The sequence below is a fragment of the Grampus griseus genome (genome assembly GCF_964374135.1).
Source record: "Grampus griseus genome assembly, chromosome: 16".
Taxonomy (NCBI): Eukaryota; Metazoa; Chordata; class Mammalia; order Artiodactyla; family Delphinidae; genus Grampus; species Grampus griseus.
Genome location: NC_139010.1, coordinates 23901951 through 23923892, shown reverse-complemented (window position 1 = coordinate 23923892; position 21942 = coordinate 23901951). Strand labels below are relative to the sequence as shown.

The window sequence follows — 21942 nt, the reverse complement described above, 5'->3', positions numbered from 1 at the left end:
GATGCTCGCTTCAAGACCACAATAGCACAAACCATAAGGGTAACTCTAACAGGCCATTCTAGCTCAGAGTGAGTCAACCCGGGGCTGTCCAAGGCCGCTGTCTCACCATCACCGCTCAACTTCCCCTTCCGCCCACACCTGCTTCTTTCCCCTCCCTTCGCCAGGGGTTGATCCCATGCGCTCCTTAATAAACATCCTGCACTCTAAAGTCTGAACCAGAGTCATCTCCCAAGGGTACCCAACCTGCGCCATCACCTCAGCCCAGCCAGCCAGAACCCACGGGCGGCCTTCCCCTCCACTTCCTGGCGGAGGGAACTTCCCCCATACATGCTCGAAGAGCAAACTGGAGTCTTGACGCGTCCACAGGAGCTAAAGGAATTTAGAATGTTTTTCTGTTTTGACAAAGAGCAGCCTTCAAGGACATTGTTTAGCGATGAACTCAGCAGGCCAGCTCTGAGCGGCAAGGCTGATTGGTAAACTCTTTGTCCGGGGCGGGGTGGCCCCCACCCTCTCCTTCCACGAGGCCACAAGCACATAGTTGGAAAGCCGCGCGAGCACATGATTTAAGGGGGAAATAAAACTCTTGGATTCCACAGCTCCAAAACATAATCCTCACATACACAGTGGAGGTGGCGGGACGCTGGGGGGAAGACGAAAGGGTGCTATTTGGGGCTTCTCGGGCAGGTGACACAGTCTTGGGTGTCCCAGCCCTGCACTGGGCTTGCACCTGAAACTCAACAAATTCTGGCTGCCTGGAGTAGGAGGCAGAACCGCAAACAGAGAAGACTGCCCTGCGGTTACGTCCTTATTTCTATACATTCTACCTCCAAAACCCTGGTCAGTGGAGCATGAGACAAACAAGCCCTAAAGTTGAGTGGCTACCGCTGCTACCAAAAGGCATCAAAGGCAGAGGCCCTTCAGCAAAGGGCAGACATCCAAACAGAGGCTGGTGGCCCGATCCAGACAAGGAACAGGCCTCTGCCCCACGGCCTGGCCAGGGCTGGAGCCAGTTGTGTCTGAAGCTGACTCTGGGCGAGGCGAGGCCCGGGGCCCCACGGTACACATACCCACGGGAGGAGCAGGGGCCCCTGCAAGCAGCCCCTCCTCAAGGAACGGGGCTGGCTTCCCAGGAGACCAAGCACACACTTAGCCCAGCAGCCCAGCAGGGCCACCAATGCTGGTGACTGAGAAGCCCTCCTCAGCTTTAACGAGGGACACGCCCTGCCCTTCTGAGCCTGCCCGGCACGGGGCCCGTGCACAGGTGCACGAGTGTGTGTGTGCTTACACACATCTGTCACACACACAATCACTCAGACACAGCATTGCAGCTTCAGGCAGCACCCGACACACAGGCACACAGTCAATGACCAAGAGTAGAGTCTGTGGGCAGCCCCTCGGGGTTTTCTGGAGCTCACAGAAGAGGCAGCGAGCCCTGCCCTTGTCCTTGCCCTTTGAGACAGTGGTTCTCGAAGTGAGGTCCCTGGACCAGCAGCACCAGAATCACCTGAGAACGTGTTAGAAATGCTTTGCGTCCTGCCTCGGCCAGCAGAGCCCTGAGCTGTCTGGGGGCCTCCCGCAGGGCTACAACTCCTTGACATGTTTTTTTTACCTGCCAGCTCCTGTGCTAAATAGACTTTACGTACGTTATCTCATTAAAACTCACCAATATCTTGTGAGATGGGCACCGTACTGTTCCTATTGTTTTCAGATGGGAAAGTCAAAGCTGGGAAAGGTGAAAAGACTTGCCTGGAGTCCCTGGGGCTCCCAAGCCCGTGCCCCTGATCACATTCTAGATGTAGCTCTGCGCCGCTGAATGTAAACACCCTACCAAGGACTGTGCCCCGCGTGCCTGGCCCCGCCGCTGCCACCTCCCATTTCCCCTGGGTCTCTCCCTGCCTCAGCAGCCAGTCCTAAATCTTCCCTCAAGATACAAGGCCGGGCCCTCCACGCAGGGGTGGGACGAAGGGCAGAAGGCAGCCCTACCTCGTGAGCAGAAAACACCTCCGCCAAGGCCCTCACCACCCAGCACGCCCTGCCCGGAGAGCAGCAGGGCAGCAACCTCGGGCTGGCAGCCCTGCCTGCACCCCAACGCCTGGAGAGAGAGCCTGCTGTGCAGTTGACCTATGGAATCCAAAGACGGCTGCTGTGTGTGCATCTGATCCAGAATGTTCCCTGAATTGCATTAGGAGGGACCTGGGTTTGAGTCCTGGCTTTATCACCAACGTACTGTGTGACCTGGGCTGGTCCCCTCTTGGAATCTGTTTTTCCATTTCTGCAGTGAAGGGGTTGACTGATGATTTATAAGGATGTTTCTTGCTCTGAAAGCATGTCTTGGATTCTAGATGTCCACATGACATTGGAGAACTCTGGCCAGGACATGGAAATGTAAAATGCCAACGGCTCTGGACCCGGCTCTCTGCTCAGCCTAACTCATCTTTGCTTGAGACTTGGGAGTGCCCCCCAGCTCCCCAGATGTGCCTGGCTTTGCACAGGAGTGCTTCCCTCGCTCCCCCACACTCATGCACCAGAAAGGATTTGTCTTCTACAGCATATCCGGCAGGGCACCAGGGCCTGGAAGGAGCCAAGGAGCTAGACTGTTGTCCCAGACCCAGAGGCAGCCATGGGAGCCTGTGCCATGGTGACTGACACCAACATCTCATCTGGCCTTGAGAGCAACACCATGGGCACCACAGCCTTCTCCATGCCTGGCTGGCATCTGGCATTGTGGGCAGCAGCCTACCTGGCCCCGTTGCTGGTGGCTGTGATGGGCAAGGCTGCGGTTATCTGGATAATCCTGGCCCGTTGGAGGATGCGCACGGTCACCAACTACTTCCCTGTCGACACGGCCCTGGCCGACCTCTGCATGGCCGCCTTCAATGCCGCCTTCAACTTCGTCTACGCCAGCCACAACATCTGGTACTTTGGCCGTGCCTTCTGCTACTTCCAGAACCTCTTCCCCATCACAGCCATGTTTGTCAGCATCTACTCCATGACCACCATCGCCGCCGACAGGCAAGAGGGGGCAGCTGCGGGGAGTCGGCTCGCTTTTCTGGGTTCACACAGGGCTGGTAACTTGCCCACAGTCACACAGCAAGTTAAGGGTAGAACCCAGTGAATTAGTTGCCTCCTAACCTGATCATGATCCTAAACTATGCATCTGGAAGACAGGGGACTGTGGAACCGAAGCAAGTAAGGTTCAGGTTAGACACAAGGAAGAACTTTGCACTAGACGGCTGTTCAAGGCTACAGGGGAAGACCAACGGTGTTTTAGGGACCTTCTGAGGTGTTCTTCTCTGGAGTTGATCTTTGTTTTACTGAAAGGGAATTGCTTATATTGTCACCCTATTCCTAGATATATTATATGAGGGGATATTTCAACACTGCACGCAGTTACTATATAATTAAGATGGGGCCAGTTACTTCCCTGATGCTGCTCTCTGGGGCTGCAGACTGTGACGTTCTGACGGGGATGGGGTGGGGGCAGGAGGGGTGGAGGAGTAATCAGTCAGCAGATCTGAAAGTCCACTAAGACTTTCTTTTCATTCACTCAGGTATTTGAGGCACTGTTTCAGGCACTGGGGAATAAACACCAGTGGGGAAAGAGTCCCGGAATCATGGTCTCATGGAACTTCCATTTTAAAGGCTGGGTGGAGGGTGGGTAGTACGGACTGTAGAGGGCAGGGTGGGAGCCAGGAGACCAGGCAGGAGGACATTGAATAATAACCCAGGTGAGGAAGGATGGTGGCTCAGGTCAGGATGGTAATAATGGTGACTCGTCCATTCATTTCTTCATTCATTCTTATGTTCAATGCCTACTATGTACAGATACTGTTCTGGGCACTGGGGGAAGAAACAGACAAAGATGCCTGCCCTAGTGAGAATTTAAATAATAAACACAAGACTAAATAAATGATATGTTGTATTTTGAGGTCATGAGTGCTATGGAAAAATATCAGGAAGGGCATCCGAGGCACTAGGGTATGTGTGCTGGGGTAGGGCAGGTCATAGTGTTAGATGGGGGTCAGGATCAGCTCTATTGTGAGAGAGGGATTTGAGCTGCGTCCTATCGTTCTGGCCTGGTCTCAGGGTTCAGATTGATCCCAGGGAGGAAGGCCCGGGGGTCATCTAGGACCAAAGCCGTCTCGGTGTATGTAGAGCAGTTCCTCCACGGCAGAAAGCTGGTGGGCAGCTGCTTTGGGCTTCGTGCAGGAGACCGTTGGGCTCTGTTAAGGTTTCTGAACAGAAGACAGGCTGTGTGGCTGGGGAACTCGGCAGGGCTGAGCTTCAGGAGAAGGCCCCAGATGGACTGCCGGTGTGGCCACACCGCCCTCTTGTGGCCATCGAGAGCACATCCGCGCTCAGAGGGAGGCCATGTGGTGGAACGGGGTGGGGTGGGCTGGCGTGTAGGGTGCTAGTGTCCCACATGGCTGTGGGAGAGCACCAGCCCAGCTGGCCCTCCACAGGTGGTCAGCCAGGGTGCAGGGAATGGGACTAGCGAATCTGGGCTGGTCTGACGGGAGGGCACCCACCACTCACACCGCCCTCTGCTCACAGGTACGTGGCCATCGTCCACCCCTTCCAGCCACGGCTCTCGGTCCCCAGCACCAGAGCAGTAATTGCTGGCATCTGGCCGGTGGCCCCAGCCCTCGCCTTCCCCCACTGCTTCTACTGCCCCATCACCATGGACCGGGGTACCACCAAGTGCGTGGTGGCCTGGCCCGAAGACAGCGGCGGCAAGATGCACCTTTTGTAATGCCTGGGGGTGGGGGAGCATGGTGTGTGTGTGCACGCGTGCATGCACATATGTGCACGTACACATGTGCAGTGTGTATGCGTGGGTGTGCACATGTGTCTGTGAGTGAACTGGGGATTATGTGAGTACAGTATCAACTAAAAGGAGCACTTACTATATGTCAGGTTTGGTCTAAGTACTTTACATATATGAACCCATTGGATCCTCCTAACAATATGGGTATGTATGTATTATTATTCCCATTTTTCAGATGAGGAAACTGAGGCACTAAAAAAAAACTAAGTAATGTGCCTAAGACCACACAGCTAGTAAGTGGTAAATCGAAGATTTAAATCCAGGCAGTCCTGCTTCAGAGCCCAATCTCCTCACCACTCTTACTTAAATAAGGGACATGTCAGGGTACCGAGACAGAAATGAAAGGGCAGGTGCCAGAGCCTGGGATGTTTTCAGGAGGAGCCTGGAGCGGACTTGACCTGAGGCAGGCACCATGGGCTGGGGGATGGGGGAGAAAACAGAACTCAGGCGTGGTGCAGCTGCTGTGTGACACTGGGTAAGTCCTTTCCCTTTCTGGGAGTCAGTTTGCCCAGTTCTCACAGCGGGTGTGGCTTTGTCATCCCCAAGCACCGCGGGGGGGGGGGCGGGGGTTGGTAGTAGAGGATAAAGAATTGGTTGAGGTTCTGGAGACAGTAGTCGAGGTGGAGTCCTGCGCTGTCCCCTGCTGGCCGAGGACCCTCTGTAGTCACTTAACCTCTCTGACCCTTTGGCTCCTTCTCTCTTAAAGGGGATTAGTAAGAGAACCTTGCTCAGGGGTTGTTGCGAACACAGAAGAGAAAATGTACCTGACGCAACTTAGCACGGTGCCTGGCACAGAACCGGCGCCCAGTAGGTGGCAGTTCAAACGGGGAACAAACGAAAACAAACCTGGCAGATTTAGTCCAAGAAAAGCCCAGCTGCCCCAAGCCTGAGGATGTGCACGCTCTGAGCCCAGAGCCGCCAGAGCACAGCGACAGCTCAATTCCCTCTCCCGCCTCCTTTAACACTCCTCCCCCAACGCCCGCCCCTACCTGGTCTCCTCCCGTCCCGAGCACCAGAAGAGCGCCGCGCTGCGGCCTTCGCGGAAGGCGCCATTCCTCTGAGAAGCCTGTTCCTGGCAACTGCTGAGTTTCCCGGGAAACTGCTGCCCTGCGTGTCTGCCCTGCGTGTCTGCCCTCGTTCCGTAGCCCACGCTCTCAGGACTCACGGCTCCAGGGGCGGAGTCTACGTAGGGACCCGCCCCCTTCTTGGCTTTGGGAAGGGGCAGAGAGCAGAACATTTCCTGACTGGCCACTGCGGGGCGGTGTTTCTCCACCTTAACAGTGAGCTTTTCTCTCTGAGGTGCGGACCAGTAAGAATTTAGGGTACCAACCACCACCTTTCTGGGGATGGTGATTTCCGACTCTGCTCCAGGCAACAGGGGAAAACAGAAGGGCAGAGGTGGGCTAGGAAGGCTATACTTTGGTGCTACTTCGAATTCTGAGAGGATTTGGGGGAAAGCCTGGTTTCTCGTAAGAATATATTATTTGTTCTTGGGTTGGGGAGCTTCTGAGATTTAGACTGGGGGCTCCATCCGTACAGGCTCACATCCTGTGTGTGTAGGAATCTAGGAAAATGCACATGCGCTCCCCAAATCAAAATACAAAAAAGGCAGTCCGGGCTATGAGATTCTGGCAGGCCCTGGAAGATGGTTCCCAAAGCTCCTTGGCACTCCCTTTTGTGTGGGAACCTAGCCCAGAGTGAATTCCTATCCTGAACCGACCCACGAAAGAATGAGGCAACAGAAAGGCGTCGCTCATACTTGGGAAGGATGGTAGAGATTAACTCCTTGTTTTACAAATGGGGAAACAGACTGAGGGAGAGATCTGACTTGCCCAAGGTCATGCTTTAAATTAGAGGCTAGGCAAGAACCCAGTTCTTCCGACTCCACAGGGCTGACCCTCAGTGGAAGGAAAATCATTTGTGTGTTAAGTCCGTATAGAGCTGTTTCACAGGACACAGACTTCCTGTGCCACTCTGAGCCTCATTTTCCCGCTCTGGGTGCTGAGACAGGTGGCCCTGCTGATCCTCAAGGTCTATCTATCTCAGACACTCTGCAACGTCACAATGAAGGTAAGGTACAAGGGCCTGGCACCTGGCTGCTGCTCCGCCCTCACCTGCTCCACAGTAGGACAGATGATGATCGGGGAGTCTAGGAGCCCCCAAACCTTTTGTAATTAGCATGCTTGCCAAAAAAGTAAGCAAGCCGAATTCTAAACTCAGGCTTTAGGGAAGACATTTGCTAATGTCTTCCCCTCCCTCCAGGTGTCAGTACCTCTTGAAAGGGACCCGGCAAGGCTGGCACACGGGGAGGAAAGGAGGGGCTTGGGTTCATCTCTGTTCTCCTAGAAAAAGGTCACATGACAGGGCCAGGGGTCTTGGGTCCATTCACCGGATGCTCCTGCTTGGGCCTTGTCAGACAGAGGCTACAGCATCGCTCAGAAACCAGAATGGGCAGCACGCATCTTTCCAAAAGGAAATGAGAAGGCCTCAACACAGCCCCGGGTGTCCTCCACGGGGACTGGATGAGCGCCATCAATGGTGCTCTGGGCCACTTGCTCACAGGTGGTGTGAAAGAGTATCTGCAGATGTGAGCCATGTTCCCAACCAAATGCTCATAGTCAGGAAGAGATGCTCCACTAGCACGTACAGTGTGGCCTGTCTCCACTGCCCCTTCCCTGCTAGGGATGTTGGTGCAGGATAGAACCGTATCAACTCTAGGAAATCTATCTAGACAGACAGATGCAGATATAGAAGATACACATAATCTATCTAATACATATGTGCATATACATATACACATATATTACATGATTCTGGAAGAAATATTCCAAACCATTAACAGTGGTGGGGGTGAGATACATAATTTTACTTCCTCCTTTGTGCTTAACGTCATTTTAAATTTTAAACAAATGTATTACTTGGTTAACTTTTTCGTTCCTATTTATTTCCTTGTTTGGTAACTTGTCTGTCGCTTGGAAGGACTCAGAGCTAACACAGGTGTCCCTTTTGCAGCAGGGGAACTCTCATTGGGCACATGTGCTAGCCAGTCTGCCCTTTTTTTTTTTACTTTTTTTTTTTTTTCAAACCAAGCCCTTGGGAGGTGGCCAAGGGTAGCCCGCCAGGGACAGCTCAGGGGCGTCAGCAAGGTCCTGGGGATTGAGTGCTGGCGGATGCTGGAGTCGCCCCCAGGTCGCCCCGTGCCCAGTCCCTTGACTCTCCTTCCAGGTACCACCTCGTGGTGATCGCCCTCATTTACTTCCTGCCTCTCGTGGTGATGTTCGTCGCCTACAGTGTCATCGGTCTCACGCTCTGGAGACGCACTGTCCCAGGGTACGAGGTGCATGGCGCCAACTTGCGCCACCTGCAGGCCGAGAAGGTGAAGTCCGGGAGCGGGGCCGGAAGTTTGGCCCCGCCTCGGGATCAGCCATTCCGGGCACGTCCCCTAGAGGGCGCCGCGGAGGATAGACTCCACCTGTAACTTGCCCTTTGTCCCAAGTCCCTGGCCAGAACATTCATTCCTTCTTCCCGGGCGGGCGGACTTGCTTTGGTCTTTGGGCTGTGGCAGACACAGATTGCAGGGAGAGGGAGACCTCGGAACCCGTAGCAGGCATGGTCTCCTCTAAGGATGTGGTTAGGAACGAGAGCTCATCCACTCTCCAGGGAGGGGAGCTGCTCTGCTCTAAGGGGGATCCAAGACGCCTTTTAGAGGAGGTGGCCACCGAGCTGGGCTTTGAGGAGTGAGGACTTCAAAGGAAAGACAGCAGCGTGAACAGAGAGAGCAGCCTGAGCAAAAGCCCCGAGGTGGAAGGCCCAGGAGTGTCTGGGTAGCAGAAGCTCTACCGGCCTGAGCCTGTGGAGGTAGACAGGGCCTGCTTACTGAGGGCTTCTCAGGCTGGCATGAGACGTGCCTCGTGCTTCCCCTCGGGAAAAGCGGGGCTTGGGGCTTCCAGGCTGAGGAGTGACCCGAGTCTCTCCTGGACCAGTTTGTGAAGACCATGGTGCTGGTGGTGGTGACATTTGCCATCTGCTGGCTGCCCTACCACCTCTACTTCATCCTGGGTGGCTTCCAGGAGGACATCTACTGCCACAAGTTCATCCAGCAGGTCTATCTGGCGCTCTTCTGGATGGCCATGAGCTCCACCATGTACAATCCCATCACTTATTGCTGCCTCAACCACAGGTGAGCCCTCACCCCAGCCCCTCTCATCCTGGCCCCATCTGGACTCCCCTGCACAGCTCGAGCCTGTGCCCGTCCATCCCCGCCACCATGGGATTACCATCCTCCCAGGGAGCCCCCAGCACAGTCCTCCCTCGGGTCCAGGCCTAGCTCGCGCCCCACCTCCTCCCCAAAGCTTTGCCCCGTTGCCCAGGCCACAGCTCTCACGTTGGCCTGCCCCTGCTCTTTCTTCTGGGGGCTGCATCTGGGACAAGAAGAATGGAGGGAAGGACAGAGAGATGGAGGGAGGGGAGAGAGGGAGAAGGACAGCAGAGAGGGCGGAAGGAAGGAGCCAGGTAAAGGAGGGAGGGACTGATGGTTTTAACAGCTTCCTACACTGAGGAAGAACTGAGGACTGTCCCTGGGCGAGGAGAACAGCGCCAACCGCAGCAGAACGAAGAACCCAACCTGAGGCCCGGGGCCAAGACTAGAGGGGGAGCAGGTTGCTCCCTGGAAGATCACAGAAGGGGCTTTCAGGGCAGCTAGGAAGTGACCTTGGCAGACACTGCCAGAAAGGAAGGAGCCAAGTTCTCACTTCCCCCCAAGCCTTGTACTTCTAGAGAAGTGTAGTCCCAGAGAGGGGCTGGCATTTGCTCAGGGGCACTTGCACAGGTGAGGAGGTGCTGGGCCAGGCAGGAGCCCCAGCCCAGGAGTCCTGCTTGCGGAGCAAGTCGTTCAGCCTCTCAGAAAGCCTTGACGGTGGAGCCAGGTAAGAGGAGATGAGAGGTGGACACTGAGTCCTGGCCTTAATGAGGCAATGATGTGGGTGAGGTTGGCCCTGGGCATCTTTTATCACCTCCCTGCCCACGTGTCCACACCACTCATAATGCCAGTAGGATCTTTGTTGCTCAGACATCCCACCCGGGGCAGGCCAGAAGGAAGTAAGAGACTGTACTTTTTTTTTTTTTTTGACTGTTTAATGGCTGCCAGAACCCTCCATTTGTCTCCTGAGAGGCAAATATATAATGGGAGGGAGGTGTTATCCCCATTTTACAGATGAGGAAACTGAGCCTCCAAAAGGAAGACTCTCCTAAACTCATAGAGCAGGAATTCCATGTGTCTCCAAGGCCTGTAATCTCATCCCCACATCACATTTCTCTGGCATGCAGTTGTAGGAGTGCGAACTTGGAGACAGGGACTGTCACATCAGGGAGGGGGCTCCCAGCCTTCTGTGTCTGTGCACTGGTCACCCTCCCGCTACCCAAAGACACAGTCCCTGGGAGTCTGAACACCCCAGGGCTTTACAACTTCTGAATCATTCAGTATTTGATGACAATAGCTCTGAAGACTGGTGCTCCTGGCGGAATTTTCATTCTTCCGCAAAACGTTCACCAGTGGCTCTGTGTGCCCGGCACTGTTCCAGGCCCCTTGGGACACCCTGGGGAACAAAAACAGTGATCACTATCCTCGGGGAGCTGACCGTCTAGTGGGGAGGTGGAGATAGACAATAAGCAAATGTAATGAGTAAATATACATTGTGTATTAGGTGATACATCCTATAGAAAAAAGAAAAAGTAGAGCTGGGTAAGAGAGGACAGGAGGCGCCGGGGGAAGTAATGGCCATCAGGGTTGTGATTTTTACGGGATGGTCAAGGGTAGGCTTTACTAAGGGGTCTTTTGAGCAGACTTGAGGACTGAGTGGGCCCTGTAGGTGTCTGGACAAGAATTCCAGGCAGAGGGAACAGCCAAAGCAAGGGCCCTGTGGTCAAGGTAAGGACCTGGGCTGGTTCTCTGACATGAGGAGCCCTGCAGTGTTCTGAGCGGGGGAAACACATGCTCTGATTCCCTTTTAAAAGAATCAGTCTTGCAGCTGTGTTGGAACTGGACCACAGAGGGGCAAGGTGGGGGAGGCAGGGAGATGGTTAGGCAGGTGCAATAATTCAGGCGAGAGATGGTGGGTTTAGACATGTGGCAAGTGGTCAGAGTCCGGAGATTGCTAAGGTAGAGCCAACAGAATTTGATGGAGAGGGAGTCAAGGATGACCCCAGGTGTCTGGCCTGAACTAGTGGAAGGACAGAGTGGTCAGTTGTCAGGAACTGAGACGAGGACAACTGGGGGGGGTGTGTGGGGAAAAGGGTGGGGAGCTCGTGTTGGGACATGCTGAGTGTGGGCAGAGGCCATGAAGCTCCCATAATAAAGGCATTTATTGGGCTGCACCACGGAACCTTCAGAGCTACAGCGGGAGGAACCAAAATCGGGCCTGCTCTTCTGAAACTCGGAACCCTGTGTCTCCGGGAAAAGACCATATAGTTCTTTCCCTCCCTCCGCATCACACAGGGTCTCATCTGTTTCCGCCGGCTCTTTCTCACTTCTTCCAGTCACTCTCTGCTTCCTCTGATCTCCAATTTACAGGTGGACCCTCTTTGCTGCCTTGGGGAAAGTTGTCTATTTTTTAAGCAAATGTACCAAAACTTGGTAGTTCCATGTGTATATTTTCTTTCAAAGCATCCGTATTCTACCCAACATCGCCAAAGCCCCAAGTTTTTAAGACTCCTCTCTGCATACTCCCTTAGAAGCCAGTTAACAAGTCGAACAAGAAAATCTGTTGTCTTTATGACCGAACTTGGTTTATTTTTGTTTGTTTGTAATAACAAACGGTCTCATTCGGCTCACTTCAGTCCTTGGACTTAGCTCCAGATTACTTCTGGTTGTTTCCCAAAACCAAATCCACTAAAGAACGTGTCTCCCCAGAGACCCTGAGCTCTTGGGAGCGAGGCAGCGACTTTCCTCTGGAGGAGAGATCGGCTCCTGGAGGCGGGAGCAGCCACAGGACAGTTCCCGTAACTGCCGCCCTCACTCCGTTGCTCAAGATGACCCTCCATCCCCCAGGTTTCGCTCTGGATTCCGGCCTGCTTACCGTCGCTACCCACGGGTCACGCCAACTGAGGAGGACAAGACTGAGCTGACTCACACCTCATCCCTTTCCACGAGGGTCAACAGGTGTCACACTAAAGAGACTTTGTTCATGGCTGGGGATGTGGCCCCCTCTGGGGCTGCCAGTGGGCAGGCTGGAAGTCTGCAAGCTGAAGGGTCTGCTGACCCCTGAACCCTTGTGCCTGGCTGCAGGGGGAGGCTTAGCACCCTGGAGAAGTAGCCAGAGAGACTCTCTACATCAGAGAGTTTGGCCCATGCCTCACCCTTCAGTACATCAATGGAAAAACAAGATGGGGCCAGGAACTCTGCAGTGGGTGCCGACTCTCCCAGCCACCCCTCTGACAGTGCTTCAGGGCGTCCAATAAGTCAAAGAAGACAGTGTGAGCTAACATTTATCTAATCCGGGAGTTGCAAGCTCGAATGCCTCCCTGGGGCATACAACATGAGTAAACCGAATCCAGTATAAAAGAAAAACTGTAGCTATAATGATAAAAGGTAAGTGACTTCCAGTGTTGGGGCAAAAGGAGGGGTGGGGACTGTGGCAAACTGGAGAGCACAGGAATGCAAAGGGGACAACAGCCGATCGGCTCTGGACAGATGCTGCCACGTGGCTGGGAGCCCAGTGTGGCCAGATCCTCCAAACCTTTCAAGAGAAGCCAGAAATCCAAACCTGTGAAACTTCCAGGTTTGTTCAATTGAGCTCCCATTTTTATAAATGTTGCATAAACCAAACAAAACACACCCGTCGGCAGCACCCAACTATGACACTGACCTATTATTAGGCTAAAGACACATGGAAAGAAGCTTCTTGTTTTGCAAAGCCCCTAACCTGTGAGCCAATCCAGGGCTTCTCTGCCTTAGCATCTAAGAACCCAGATCCACCCTAGTGTAGATGGTGGTTAAAAGGAGCCTCAGGGGGCTTCCCTGGTGGCGCAGTGGTTGAGAATCTGCCTGCCAATTCAGGGGACACGGGTTCGAGCCCTGGTCTGGGAAGATCCCACACGCCGCGGAGCAACTAGGCCCGTGAGCCACAACTACTGAGCCTGCGTGTCTGGAGCCTGTGCTCCGCAACAAGAGAGGCCGCGACAGTGAGAGGCCCGCGCACCGCGATGAAGAGTGGCCCCCGCTTGCGGCAACTAGAGAAAGCCCTCGCACAGAAACGAAGACCCAACACAGCCAAAAAAATTAATTAATTAATTTTCAAAAAGGAGCCTCAGCTGGGTGGCCTCAGACAAGTCACAATGACCTTCAGCTCCTTTCCCTTTCAATGGCAAAACTACCTCACAGGGATGCTGTGAAGACGATGGGAGTGATGCCTATAAACTGGCAGGCCCAACACAGGTTAAGTGCTTCATAAACAGCAGCTGTGACTTCTATTACTACCAGGGCAGCCGTTTGACCTGAATTCCGCAAGTCAGCAACACAGCCCTCACCCTTACTTCTGCTCAAGGAGGTGGCAGGCAGAGAACACCCACTGTCCCATCTCCCAGAAAGCTCCAGGCCCAGCCCAGCCCACACCTCACCCTGCTTGCTGACTCACCCTGCCCACCTCACGGCCCCTCCAGAAGCATCACGTAACACTGTAAATGCACACCTAGAGTTCAATGTTATCCGTGTTCTCCACGAGATCACTGTGTCATAGGCACCGCCAGTGACAAATAACGGGACTCTGGTCTCACCAAACCAAGGGAGCATGCAGTCAGTCCTAGGAAAAGCCACCAGAGGTGTGGTCATGGCCTGGGAGACTCACATCGCACCTCAATCACAGGGTACCAGAATGTGGACTGATGTGGGGTCCACACACAGGCTGGGGGAGAACCCCAAACGGCAGCCACAGAGTGGAAGAGCACCTCAAGACTGCAGTGGGGCAGGGATGACAGGGTCAGAAAAAGGCCCACAGAAGGGGTTCGTTTATGATGGGGGTTGGGGAGAGGACAGCAACCCTGCTACCCTGGGCTGCTGCAAGGCCTCATCTGCTCAGGGAAGGGGATCTCTTCATCCATCGTCCTGGAGTTGGCAGAGAGGGTGATGAGGGCAGGACCTGCGCTAGCACAGCAGGAGGGAGGGCCAGTGTTGCCCTGTCCTCTCATGGGGCTTCCAACAGCCCCCGCAAGCCAAGCTGACTTTTCCTTTGTTCCAACTACAAGTGAGGAAGCCAGGCTATTGGAAGACGGGGGCCTTCCATCCCTTTACCTTCTGAGAGGTGTCGAGGCGGGGGCTGCAGGAGTCCCTCCCTGCGGTAGGCCCCCGGGGCTGGAGCAGGGAAGTGGAAGGGCAGGTGCTAGAAGAAGGGGAGTGGCTACTTCTTGACCCTCTGCAGGGAGAGTACAGAAGTCCTCAAGCCAAAAGAAGGCTGCACGCTGAAGAACACAGCCTTCATTTCAAACTCTGCCCTGACCCAGAAGGCCACGAGACCCCCCAGGGTTTGGTTTCTGCCACATCCCCCGATGTCCTCCCCACTCCCCAGCCATTAAGCGTCACTCGGGTCTTTGAATTGGTACAAAGTTTACTAGGTCATACAACATGGCTCACAAAAGCGATGGGAAATTCCAATGAGCGTACTGTTTCTTGATTGGTTCGTTTTACCCAAACGGAGACAAGACACTTTCCCGCAGGACTGCCCACCTCCCCTCCCCAAGACAGACAGGATGCAAGACTGTCACAATGTGGCTAGGACCAGTTCCACGGACACACAGTTCAGTGGCATTGACACGCCCTGATGGGACACCAGACAGCAATGGGTGCGGGGCCGGGAGGAAGCGGCGGCTGATGCACCCGTGGGAGGAGTCCCGGCAGTGTCTGCTGGTGAAAATACATTGCACACAGGGGACACATCCCCAAGGACGGGCTGCGGAGGCCCATAAGGCCTGTCAGATGGTGTGACTTTTCATTTTGAGCCAATAAATAACTGTTGGACTAATGCATAAGTTAGAAACGGACGCCACTAAACTTCACATGTGGGGAACGTACGACCAGGTTGAAGTCAAATCATGCAAAGTGGCAGGGCAGGTGAGGAGGGATCTGGAGGTCAGGGAGATTACCAACAGCACACACTCTATTTTGTACCCTACGTTACGCGCCATTACTTGGCTTCTGTTTTCCTCCCCGCGGTGGTGCTGGCGGGCTTTGGTGCCGGCGTCTCCCAGCACAGCTCGCTGGGCAGAACAGGGGGGCGCTGCTTGAAGAGAGAAGTGCTGGAAGGGCAGCAGGCTGGGGGGTCCAGGACTCTTAGCTGCTCGTTTCTTGCCGGAGCCGAACGCCCACTGCCGTGATGAGGGCGGCTCCCTTGCCGCTACCGTCTTCGGATAAGAGGAAGGACACGTTACACTTTGGTGACAGTTCCTTCACGGTTTGGTGCATGATTCTGGAGAAACTAAAAAGGACAAAAATAGAGAAGGGTAGGTAGAGGAAGACGAGGAGAGACGCCGGACCCACCTGAAGACGCTGAAGCACCCTAACAATGAGGAGGGAAGCGAGATGGGAGGGGCTGCTTGGAAGCAGCTGTGGCTTATTGAGAACGTCTGGGAGAAAGTGGGTTTACAGCCAGTCCTGTTACAATTTGCAGCAGGGAGGCACAACGGAGAATCCAAAACCAGCTGCTCTGTACACCTTCTGAGGGCTAAGGCGTGAGTAACACACCCAGACGGCTCCCATCCTCAAAGCCTGAGGCTCCGAGGGGACCGAAAACCAAGAAGGGGTGCTGGGACCTGGGTGTGGACCACTGAGGTGGGCCAAGCTGGTCCGGCACTGGGTCAGCTCAGCAGGCTGCATGGAAACGCACGTCACCCACCCCCAGCTGCAGTCCTCTGAGAGGACTCCACTCCCAACCCAGCACCTGAAGCTAAGAGAGGGAGCCCCCCACCCCCATGAACTATCATCTGTAAATGAGAGGTGACTCTGGGTTCTTGCATTTTGTGCTGAAAATGAGATAGCGCCAGGCCGCGGATGCTCCTAGAGGAAATACTGACTGCCCTTTGCTGAATTCCTCCTAGGTGTCCCACACTTTATATATGTGACGTCCGGCCTGCCGGTGGTCATTTTCCCATGAAGAGGAGACTGGGCAGAGATGAAGCCACTGAGCACAGCTCCTACACGGTGGTACCAAGATTAAAACAAAGCATGTCCACGTGCGCCTCCAAAGCCTAGCTCTAAACCACAGGGACAACGAGGACAGCTATGAAGGTGGAGAGACAGAGGTTGGGGTGGAGCCCAACAGATGCTTTCATCCCAAGCCACGGCCATGATGTAGGCGGGCAACGCCTACACTGAGTTGGGTGAGGTTGCTTTTAAGTGGAGTGAGCGGCCCAGTTTACTGGGGACAGTCCCACTGTGATTATTAGTAGCACTCTCTTGATTGGCAAAAGTACCTCCATTTCGACAATAATATGGTCACTCTATTCGTAAGAGCCAAGCTTTGGGATGTGTGGTAGATCAAAGAGCAGATGGACTCACTTCTCCTCCTCCAGCATATGGGGTGCTGGACACCCAACCAAAACGTCAGGGAGGTCACATCCCACCCGCCTCCCTGCTACAAAGCCCAGGGCCAAAACCGCTCCTGCCTTCCAAGGCTCTTGACAAACTGATTTAGCAGGTGGACAAGACAGTGGGCCCCTTCCCCTTTCCTTCACTCCCTCTTCCTGCTTACCAAACACAGCCTCCCGGCCAGGCTGATGGGTAAGTGGACACCCACCCTTACCTCCTTTCCTGCTCCCCACCTGGATGAGAGAGGCCCAGGAGGAGGGGAAAGCAGGAAATGCCAGGCCACAGGTGTGAGCTGGCCAAGTGAAGCCGCTTCTCCACCTCCCCAGGCATCCCAGGTAAACTTCAGAGCAGCTCATTTCCTCGTCCCAGACAAGCCCCACCCTGACCACACAGCCTGCAGGTTGGCTGTGTCCTGGTGAGGAATTTTCCTGGTGGGAATCACATCCTGATGTCCCACAGCCATAAAGGGGCCTTGCCTGCCCGGGAAGCTCTGCCCATCCCCACCGGAAGCCCCACTCACTGCGGATGAAGCTTGTAGAGCGTCCCGTCCACGCCCACAGTCACGTTGAGGTGGTCCAGCCCCCTGTTCTCGCGGATCTTGTCCACCACGGCAGCCATGCCTGCGCCACACAGCTGTGCGGCCCTCTTGGACACTACCCCGCACACGGTCTTCACAAGGATGCTGTCGTCGCATGTGCTGTTCAGGCCAAGCTGCTGGAGGATGGCCCGGACCTGCAGCAGCGCTAATCGGTCGCTGAGGGGGACAAAAGCCAGGAGGCTGGATGAAGCAGGACCCACGAGAGCAGCACAGAAGCCACCGACTCCAAAGGAGCCGGCCCCAAATCACTGCACTTATCCACGAAAAGGGTCGTGGGGTTTTCTCTCCCCTTGAAAATAACATTTACTTGTCTATGTTTTTTAATGATCCCCAAAGTATTACATGTTAAGTTGTAGAAAAACTAGCAAATCTAGAAAAATAAAAATTGGAAAATTAAAACCATCTACAATCCCAACACTGGGGAAAATACTATTAACGTTTAAATATATTTCCTTCCAATCTATTTTTCTTGGATATCATTAAACAATGTCTTTGTCCTGATACGTGAATAGGCTTGTTCTTTATTTTAAAATTTTTGTTTTATATTGCAGTGTAGTTGCTTAACAATGTTGCAGGCTTGTCCTTTATATATGGTTTTCTTTCTTGCTGTTTTTCATGCTTCATACATCTGAGCAAGTTCCCACCTCCTTATCTGCGACCAAGATGGGTAAAAGCTGCCATAGTAGTCTATTCTGGGGATGACCATAATTTATTTAGCCAGTCTAGAGAAATTTAAGTTGTTTGCAATTTTCTGCTAATATAAAGTAACACTCTGATGCTGTTCCTGTTGGTGCAAGTCCGATTTTCCCCTTAGGATACATTTCTCGGTCAAAGGGTTTTTGATACATATTGCCAAGTGCCTTTCTGAAAGTTATATCAATTTACTGTCTCTAACAGAGTATTTGGCCTTACTTGTCCCCAGTGGAAAGGGGCTTCCCTGGTAGCACAGTGGTTAAGAATCTGCCTGCCAATGCAGGCGACACGGGTTTGAGCCCTGGTCAGGGAAGATCCCACATGCTGCGGCGCAACTAAGCCCATGCGCCACAACAACTGAGCGTGCGCTCTAGAGCCCGCGAGCCACTACTGAGCCCACGTGCCACAACTACTGAAGCCCACACACCTAGAACCCGTCCTCCGCAACAAGAGAAGCCACTGCAACGAGAAGCCCGCGCACCACAACGATGAGTAGCCCCTGCTCGCCTCAACTAGAGAAAGCCCGTGCACAGCAACGAAGACCCAACACAGCCAAAAATAAAAATAAATAAAAGAAGTAAATTTTTTTTTTTTTTGTAGGTACGCGGGCCTCTCACTGCTGTGGCCTCTCCCGTTGCGGAGCACAGGCTCCAGATGCGCAGGCTCAGCGGCCATGGCTCACGGGCCCAGCTGCTCCGCGGCATGTGGGATCTTCCCAGACCGGGGCACGAACCCGTGTCCCCTGCATCGGCAGGCGGACTCTCAACCACTGCGCCACCAGGGAAGCCCAATAAACTTTTTTTAAAATTAAAACCACTGGACAATTTGGTAAGAATGGCATCACACTGGTTTAATCTGTGCTCCTCTCTATTAGTGAGGATTACTGTTTTTGTTTTTGTTTACTGGCCATATGAACTACCTTATACCAAAACTCTTGTTCTCCTGAGATATTTGTCTCCTTCTCATTAAACTGAAAGAGTTGACAATGACTGATGATGAACACAACAGCAGTGGTAAGAACAGTCAGCCTTTTTTGAGGACTTACTATGTGACACGTGCTTTACATACATCACCTTATTCCTCCTCCTAACAGCCAACTGATCCATGTATGATTATTCCCATTTTAAAGATGCGGAAATTGAAGCTCGGAGAGATCGAGTAACTCACCCAAAGCTCACAGCCAATGGGGCAGAGCAGGTGTCAAGACCAGACCTGCCAAAGCTCTTGCCCACCATGCCATGCTCTGCATCTTGCATATATAATGCAAATGTTTTCCTTAGTTTTCTGTTTGTCTTTTAAGCTTGATGACTGATTTTGTTTTTATCTTATAGAATTATGCAGCTAAATTTGGCATTTTTTTCTTTATGATCTCTTCCTTTGCTATTACACTTGAAAGGACCTTCCCCAGCACTTCACACCCATCAGGATAGCTATTATTAAAAGAAAAACAAAAACAGAAAAGAATAAGTGTTGGCGAAGATGTGGAGAAGTTGGAGCCCTTGTATATACTGTTGGTGGGATGTTAAAATGGTACAGCCACTGTGGAAAACAGGATGGCAGTTCCTCCAAATAAATAAATAAGTAAAATAATTATGTGATTCAGCAATTCCACTTTTGGGTATACATCCCAAAGATTTGAAAGCAGGGACTCGATTGTGTATTTGTACACTCATGTTCATAACAGCATTATTCACAACAGACAACAGGTGGAAGCAACCCAAGTGTCCACGGATGGATGAATGGATAAACAAAATGTAGTGTATACATACAAAGAATTATTCAGCCTTAAAAAGCAAGGAAATTCTGACACATGCTACAACATGGATACACCTTGAAGACATTATGCTAAGTGCAATAAGCCAGGTGTGAAAGGACAAATGCTGTATGATTCCACTTACATGAAGTCACTAGAGGAGTCAAATTCATAGACACAGAAGGTAGAAGGGTGGTTGCCAGGGGCTGGGGGGAGGCAGGAAATGGGGAGTTAGTGTTTAATGGGGACAAAATTTCAGTTCGGGATGATGAAAAAGTTCTAGAGATGGATGGTGACGATGGCTGAACAACAGTGTGAATGTACTTAATGCCACTGAACTGCCCACTTCCAAAATGGTAACGACGGTAAATTTAATGTTATATATATCTACCACAATAAAAAAATGTTAACAAGAAATATTCACTGGGGCTTCCCTGGTAGCGAAGTGGTCGAGAGTCCGCCTGCCGATGCAGGGGACACGGGTTCGTGCCCTGGTCTGGGAGGATCCCACATGCCGCGGAGCGGCTGGGCCCGTGAGCCATGGCCGCTGAGCCTGCGCATGCGGAGCCTGTGCTCCACAACGGGAGAGGCCACAACAGCGAGAGGCCCACGTACCGCAAAAAAAAAAAAAAAAAAAAAAAAAAAGAAATATTCACTGATATTTTCTTCTCATTCTTCTCTGGCTCCTATTTTCCACACTTGGCCCCTGGGTGAACTTAGAATGAGGAGAGAAAGCAGTGGGGAGCTTGGTTCCCTATCATGGTGACCCCCCCGCCGCAGCTGTGAAATGCCATCACTCCACCTGCCCAAGTCCTCCAGGGTCAGTGCCGCAGGGCCCCTGTCTGCAGCTAGCACTTCACCGCGTGGGTTCTGGTGGGCAGTGAGCTCTACCTGAAGGTTACAGACGCAGGCCTGGGCGAAAGCGAGGGGCAGACCCGAGCCGGCCAATGTCAGTGCTGCTATCGTGACCATTCTAAAATGAAGGTGGCTTTTGCTGAGCACTTTTCCACCTCTTCTCACAGCTCACTGTGGGAGATGGCAAAGGCACAGATGAAATGTTCACTCTACATGAGAAAAACAGGAGGAAGACAGAAGCAGCTCGCTGGGGGGCACGGTGGGCGGTGAGCTATGCGTCCTAGGCTGCCTTTCAGAGGAAAAGAGGATGAGGCCAGACCAGGGGTGCTTAGCTCTTCTGGACTCAATGGTCCTTCAATACAAATATCTGTGATGTACCTTTCCTATCCTGGAATGTAACCTACTTACACACAGGATGATTTCAAACAAATTAATATAATGCCCTAACATACAGGATGAATAAAAGGAAATGATTTATAGTAAACTTATGGAACTTCAAAATGCAACTGCTCAGGGCCTACTACTCCAGAGGAAGAACAAAACCCTCCCAAATGGCCAAAATGTTCCCTGTGTTGCCTACTGCCCCCATCACGGCCCCCTGGCCAGGTCCACCTCTAATAGGGAAGGCCCTGCCCACTCACCTCTCGATCTGAGAGAGATACTTGGTCTGAAAGATGCCCCGAGTCTTCAGCGGCTCAGAGATCTGCCCTCGGAAGAGGAATCCCCTCTTGGTGAAATCTATCAAGATGTTGCGGACGATTTCACCCAGGTACATACCGCTGATCATCTTCTCATACCTGGAACGAGAGGAGGGGACTGGGTGTCTATATGAAGCCTGCGGTCTCACGGTAACCCCGGGCGCCTTACTCTGCCTCATCGGCATCACCAACCCGTGCACCCAGCCCTGTGCTCCCTGGCAGAGGCAGAGCGTGAGACCGGGAAGGACTGAGGAATCCCCAACCCTCCCAGGATCAGACGCAAAAGTACCAGCACCCTGTCTCACTGCTGGACCATCCTCTTCCTCACCTGACTCCCTGCCTTTGCCTGGCGAAACCCCACTCCAGCTCTCAGCTCTCAACTTGCCCAGCACGGCTCCAAGAGGTCTGTCCTCCCCCTGCCTATCTCAGCTCCCATGCACCCTCCCTTCTTCACAGCACACACAGGTCCTCCGCCCCCTGGCACCCCTGCAGCGAAAGCCTCGAGGGGACAGAGAATGTGTGTCTTGCTCAGCTTTGAGTCCCAGGGCCCAGCACAGCTCAGCGTTGCTCTCAGTCAGGGGCTCAATCAATACCTGTAGAACCAGCAAACGGCTTAAAGGAACAAGACAACACAGGGAAAGTTCCCACTAGATTTTTGGAAGGTTTTGCCAAAACCCAGAGTGCTGGTCAAGTACCCACAGAGTGATAAAGCCACACAGGCTGGAGGACCCAGGTGGCCACCACACCCCTGAGGGTCACCTGTTCGTGGGGGCTTTTAATTCCTGTCCTCTCCATGCTCAGGAGCCTCAAGAAATGGCATGGGCTTTAAATGCTTCCATGCACACACCCCATCCCAGTGTCCCCAAGCTGGCACGACTCCACTGGAATGTGGATACTCCAGAAGACTTCGGGTGGTCCACAGGAAAAACACGAACTAGAACTCCT

General features: G+C 53.1%; 2 protein-coding genes across 2 annotated transcripts in view; one reads left to right on the top strand and one right to left on the bottom strand.

The window, feature by feature from the left end:
* Nucleotides 1–2563: 2563 nt before the first annotated feature.
* TACR2 (tachykinin receptor 2) lies at nt 2564–12090 on the top strand (the record flags this gene model as incomplete). The annotated part of the gene is made up of 5 exons (XM_082673733.1): nt 2564–3012; nt 4555–4749; nt 8054–8204; nt 8812–9008; nt 11874–12090. Exons 1-5 carry the CDS (start codon nt 2621–2623, stop codon nt 12088–12090), a joined length of 1152 nt encoding a protein of 383 aa, XP_082529859.1. The 5' UTR covers nt 2564–2620.
* Nucleotides 12091–14435: 2345 nt separating this feature from the next.
* Nucleotides 14436–21942, bottom strand: part of HK1 (hexokinase 1) — a 70725-nt gene continuing 63218 nt past the window's right edge. Inside the window, exons 16-18 of the mRNA XM_082674178.1 lie at nt 20941–21096; nt 16921–17154; nt 14436–15291 (exon numbers count right to left, since the gene is read on the bottom strand). Coding sequence (XP_082530304.1) covers nt 15147–15291; nt 16921–17154; nt 20941–21096 — 535 coding nt within the window. The 3' untranslated portion in view covers nt 14436–15146. The remainder of the gene's footprint in view (nt 15292–16920; nt 17155–20940; nt 21097–21942) is intronic.